Source organism: Aegilops tauschii, chromosome 4, assembly GCF_002575655.3.
Source record: "Aegilops tauschii subsp. strangulata cultivar AL8/78 chromosome 4, Aet v6.0, whole genome shotgun sequence".
NCBI lineage: Eukaryota > Viridiplantae > Streptophyta > Magnoliopsida > Poales > Poaceae > Aegilops > Aegilops tauschii.
Genome location: NC_053038.3, coordinates 510,155,753 through 510,161,752, shown reverse-complemented (window position 1 = coordinate 510,161,752; position 6,000 = coordinate 510,155,753). Strand labels below are relative to the sequence as shown.

Below are 6,000 nucleotides of genomic sequence, written 5' to 3'. Positions count from 1 at the left end.
CATGCCCGGCCGCCGCGCACGTCTCAGGTCAGTCAGTCACACAAACTGCGGTCGCACGCGCACACGGGTCCTTCCGCGTTGAGCATTTCCTCTTCTGGGCGCGCAGGCGCACGCGCTAGCTGGGGCCGGAAGCAACAGAAAGCAAGCAAGCGGCGCCCTGCGAGCCGAGCCGAGCCGAGCCGCGCGGTGCGATTTTCACACACGCCGCCGCCCCACCCCGCTCCCCTCCCCCTCCTCTTCCACCTGGAGCGAGCGGCGGTAGATCGCATCCTCCAGTCCAAACCAAAAGTCTCGCCAGAAAGCCGAGAGAGGTTTTGAGATTTTTCCTTGCCGCATTTCCTCTCCCCTCCCCCCTCCCCATCCCCTTTCCTTCCTCCCCACCCCCGCCCCGCCCCGCCCCAGCTCGAGCGCGCACGCGCAAACCCTAGCCCCCGATCGCCCCCCTCCCTCTCTCGCCAGCTCGGCGCGCCGGCAGCTCGGGCGTTCATGCGGGGCGGCCTCTGAGAGCGCGCGCGCGTGCAGATCCAGCAGGGGCCCCGGCGAGATGGCGAGGGCGGAGGCCAACTGGGAGCGCCTGGTGCGGGCGGCGCTCCGCGGGGACCGGATGGGCGGCGTCTACGGGGTCCCCGCCAGCGGCATCGCCGGGAACGTCCCCTCCTCGCTCGGCAACAACACCCACATCGACGAGGTGCTCCGCGCCGCCGACGAGATCCAGGACGAGGACCCCACCGTCGCCAGGATTCGTAAGGCCCCCTCCACCACCGTTTCTAACCCTTGCCTGCTGCCGCTTGTCCACGACGCTGCTATGGCCAGAATCCGCCTCTCATAGTTGGGCCGTACCTTTTACTACATCACTGAAAACACCTTTTGGGCCCAAGAGATGCTAGCACAAAGTACCAGTGCTCTTGAGAAAAGCAAACGCAACACTTCTGATATGATTCGCACTAACGTTTGAGCAATTAAGTCCCATTGCACGTTTTACTTTGGCACACAGTTTGCCTGTCTACGACATTGCCATGACCAGAATTCGCCTGCCATGCTTCAGCTATTTTGCTCCACTGAACACACTTGGTAGACCAAAGATATGTTAGTAGAAACTAAACTAGCAGTTCTCTGAGAAAAGCAAACACAACGCTGATGAAATGATCTGGACTATATCTGAGCAATTAAGTTCCTTCGCGCATCTAACTTTTACTCGCAATATGTTATCGTCTTGTAATATGTCTTGACTTCCATAGCAATTAAGTTCCTTAGCGCATCTAACTTTTACTCGCAATGTGGTATTGTCTTGTAATATGTTTCGACTTCCATGAGCAGTGTGTGAGCACGCATATGCCCTCGCCCAAAATCTGGATCCAAATAGCGAAGGGAGAGGTGTGCTTCAGTTCAAGACCGGCTTAATGTCAGTAATCCGGGTATGCACATGTCTGCCATTACTCCCTCTCCTCACCCCTTTCTTGTTTTTGGGGGTGAATCTACTATTATTATTGTTACATGACCATTCAGACACACTTATCTATGTTACTAGTCACTAATCTAGTAGTTCACAAATGTTTGACTGCGGACGTTCTAAAATAAGCTATAATTTACTTTTTTTTATGTATTGCTTGCCAATCAGAGCTGTAACATTTCATGACTGCCTTGGGCATGCAGGAAGGCTTTTGCATTTCAATCTCAGTCCTGAATCAAATCACACACCACATCTCCTGAACCATGACTTGTTGAATTGCAGTAGACTTCTTTGTTTGGGAAAGTAAAACATCTTCTAACAGTGCTTTTGTCTTTCTCAAAATTTTAGCAAAAACTAGCTAAGAGGGAAGGTGGTGCTATAGACCGAAGCCAGGATATAGCTAAACTGCAAGAATTTTATAAGCTCTACAGAGAAAGACATAAAGTTGACGAGTTGTGTGACGACGAAATGAAGCTGAGGGAATCTGGTGTGTTCAGCGGTAACCTTGGAGAGTATGTATTCCTCCTATGGAGACCTTGCTGAAAGTTCTAATTCATTTTTGCTTTTGAGACATGCTGTTTTTAAGCATGGTTGTTACTTCAACTTCTAGCATTGTGGTGTTTACACTACTGTTATTTGAGCAGGCTGGAGCGCAAAACACTTAAGCGCAAAAAAGTACTTGCAACTCTCAAGGTCTTATGGTCAGTAATAGAGGATATAACAAAGGAAATTTCCCCTGAGGATGCAGCAAATTTGATTTCTGAAGAGGTTTTGTTCTTATCCTTGATGATTAATTCTTGACTTCGTTTCTCCTTCATTCAAATGTTTAAAGATCAGAGAAAATATTAACAGTATCCCCTCCTTCCCAAAATCTTGGGCGTCTAGTGTTTCAGCACGAAAATTAGCGCAGGCGTTCGTTACTTGAGCTGTCGTTGGCTGGTAGAGGGAAATTGCCTCCCTTGATCTCCTCTACTCCTCACGAACTCCTCTGTCATGGGATTGAAAGCCAGGTGGGGTGCCTTCGTGGGGACTGGGGAGATAAGTGAGAGAGAGAGGGAGATGACGTGGGCTAACTCCAATGGAGACCCATTCAGCGATCGTTTTCCTTCCCAGAAAATTAGCTATCGTTATCTATGGTTGTAACGGAAGGAGAGAGGAAGACATGCACGCCCTACATTCTGGGATTGCACGCAAAAGATTAGACGCCCAACATTTTGGGAAGGAGGGAGTACTTCCTTTTACTGTAACGTGGTTGAGTGCCACCATGGAGATAATGAAAGTATTTTCATCTTTTTAAAAACTAAAAGAGTGACCTCACCTACTGTTATTTGTACATTCATATGTTCTGTTACCAGCGGCAGTGGATTAACAAATATTCAGGAACCATGTATCTTGTAGAAGTATCAAATATGTGAGATTAACAAGACAGAAGCTTTAACTTTAAGATTTCAGTTATTTTATTGAGCTTTAACAGATATAATGTTGAGTTGTCTCAAGGATTTACTTTGACCAAAAACATGCATATTGGCCCCATGCATATTGTGTAACCTCAGGGTGTAGTTTCCTTACTCGTTTATTCTTGCCCACGTCTCTAGTATAAGGTGCTGTGCAAAGAAACTCCATTGTTTAGCAGGCATTGCTCTTTACCTGACCATTATCTTAACTATAAACTGTAGTGTATCAATAGCACCATAAATTGAATTGCGAACAAAGTTTTAATGTATAACTGAATTCAAGTGTGGTGCGATTATTATGAGTCCGTGCCTGTTCAGTTTTGCTCCCACCTTCTGAACCTACTTGGCAAAAATAAATGTTCCATTATTTTATTTTGTGTGTGTAAATAGTAATGCACTCTTTTCTACTCAGATGAAAAAAGTCATGCAAAAGGATGCGGCAAGGACAGAGGATGTTGTGGCGTATAATATCATTCCTCTAGATTCCTTGTCTACAACTAACCTAATTGTCACTTTTCCAGAGGTATAGTTCAGGGCCTGGTCTTTTTTTATTCTTACAGTTTTTAGATCTGGTAGTGATTATATTCCTGTAACGTTGTTTGAATTTCAGGTGAGGGCAGCAATATCATCTTTGCAGTACCATAGGGATCTGCCCAGGCTTCCGAATACCATTTCAGTTCCTGATGCTAGGAATTCTGATATGCTGGACCTTTTGCACTGCGTGTTTGGTTTTCAGGTTAGCTAGCATGTGGCTCACCTGTTGTGTAAGCTAGCCTACATTTTCTGTGGAGTTACTGCTGTAATCTTTTTACTGCTTGATGAACTACCTTATTATCTGCCAACAAAAATTTAGTTGCCAACCCGAGGGACAAACACTAATTCTGATTAGCAATCAGCAAATTGCTTGCTCGTCGTACTCAACTATATGGGTTAACTGATATAATAGTAAATGTGCTATGCTATATGCATATTTCTGGATACTGCAAACTTGGAAACTATGTTAAATTGTGCACCCGTTCAACATTACTTGAGATGTTGAGATTAATACTTCCCATGTTATCCTTATCACATGTTCTTTTGTACGCTGATGTACATTTCATCGAGCATTTAACTGAAAAATAAGGCAATGCATATATTTACAAGTCACGCTGGTGAATAATATAGTGTCTTAGCATGTAACTGTGCACACTTATAAATGATAAATAAACAATTATATTTGTGGAGCCAAACTTGCATCCTAGTGTAACAGTACGAGTGTATGACTGAAGCTGTTATGGAAAATGAGGCAGGAATAAAATAAGCATATTGACTTATGTGTTATTTCTATGATTTCTAAGATGGAAATAGAAATACAGGTTGCGATACATAATATCTCTTGGTCCTTGCACTTGGGGTATGTTTGGTTTCTGACCAAACCTATCCTTTTAGTTATTTGGTCATGCCCAAGATTATGGCCGTTGTTTGGATGGTTGCCAAATTGGGTATGCCCATGCTCCTTTAGCTGCTTGTAGTCTCCCAGTGTATTTTCTTGCCAACATTGGCTTCAACATGGGCAATCAAATCCTTGGCACGGCTGTCTTCGGTTCAAACTTAACACACCCCTTTTAACTTATCTGGGCTTTCTTGATCCATTATAGAATGACAATGCTACATAATGTTGATGCTTTCATCGAAATATGTGATAACCCCCTTGATCTTGTGGTTGCAGAAAGACAATGTGAGCAATCAACGGGAGCACATTGTTCACCTGTTGGCAAATGAGCAGTCTCGATTAGGCAAACTATCAGGGAATGAACCGGTGTGTGCACACTATATATTCAGCTCATTGTTCTGTTTTTTTAATTACGAGAGCATGCAGGAGACCACGTGTGAATATATTTGTTTTTTTTCCTTTAGCTATACCCTCCTTCCCGGGCCAGTTAAATGATTTTTGTCCTAATAAATATTAAAATACGTCAGTTGGAATTTTTAGTTAGAATTTGGAACAAGTTATCACCCTGAACAAAACATTAGGTGTTTTAACTTATTATTGATGTTCCTTTTTCTTGTGCCAACATAGTTGTACTTGGCCGATCAATGTTTTCTCTATTGTGTATGAACCGAACAGTTTCTTTTGGATTTACCTAGCTCGCTATCTGATAGCAACATATACATATGTTTTCTTCTTTCTTGTTGGTGATAAGTTGATATGTCATGTTCCTGTTTGTGTATTGTTTTACTCATACATGTACTCACTTCCGCTTCAGCACTTTTGTCTTCCTAACCAAGAAAAGGCATTTTGTCTAGTGCTTTAGAACGCATGAAACACTTTATGATCAAGAAGAGGCATTTTTTGAAACACACAATGATCAAGAGATAGTGAGTCCCTAACAAATAGTATAATTTTTCGCTAAAAAGTACATATAATTTAATCCCCACTATTGGGATCTTGTTCCTTATTTATATGGGCAGGACTTACTGCCTCCTAACCCATGCACAAATCAGGTGCCATTTAAAATGCTTATGGAACATTTCTTTACTGTAGTCAATGATATTTTTGCTCCATGTATGATGACACTTCAGAGCATATCCTTTTACTTCCATCATGTGATAAAATATGGTAACAGCTAAATACGTTTTTTCATCCGGCCTTATTATCGTGTTGATTGAGCTTATGCATGGTATTTAACATTGTTTTCATTTGTTGCTAGAAAATTGACGAGGGTGCTGTACATGTTGTGTTTTCCAAGTCCCTGGATAACTACATAAAATGGTGCAACTATTTACCACTACGCCCTGTCTGGAATAAGTATGATTTCTTATATTCTGCACTTCAATTCTTATTCTTGCCTTATTTGTTACAAATACCAAGCGACTGCATTGTTTTCTGTTAGCATTGAATCATTGACCAAAGAAAAGAAGTTGCTATATGTTTGTTTATACTACTTGATCTGGGGAGAGGCTGCCAACGTACGATTTCTTCCAGAAGGCTTATGCTACATATTTCATCATGTAAGTCCGTAGAGGATTCTACTCAAATTCTCCAATGTGCTTATTTTGGTGCATGTTGTGCCTCCATTTACTTCTTTCATGCATGAATATCATGAGAGTACTCAT

The 6,000-nt window shown here is 42.9% G+C and overlaps 1 protein-coding gene across 1 annotated transcript in view; it reads left to right on the top strand.

The window, feature by feature from the left end:
* The first annotated feature begins 280 nt into the window (after positions 1-280).
* LOC109735075 (callose synthase 9) overlaps positions 281-6,000 on the top strand; it is a 34,319-nt gene continuing 28,599 nt past the window's right edge. The window contains exons 1-9 of the mRNA XM_020294275.4: positions 281-743; positions 1,318-1,415; positions 1,799-1,962; positions 2,095-2,218; positions 3,317-3,427; positions 3,515-3,640; positions 4,613-4,702; positions 5,595-5,692; positions 5,778-5,895. Of these exons, the coding sequence (XP_020149864.1) occupies positions 545-743; positions 1,318-1,415; positions 1,799-1,962; positions 2,095-2,218; positions 3,317-3,427; positions 3,515-3,640; positions 4,613-4,702; positions 5,595-5,692; positions 5,778-5,895 (1,128 nt within the window). The 5' untranslated portion in view covers positions 281-544. The remainder of the gene's footprint in view (positions 744-1,317; positions 1,416-1,798; positions 1,963-2,094; positions 2,219-3,316; positions 3,428-3,514; positions 3,641-4,612; positions 4,703-5,594; positions 5,693-5,777; positions 5,896-6,000) is intronic.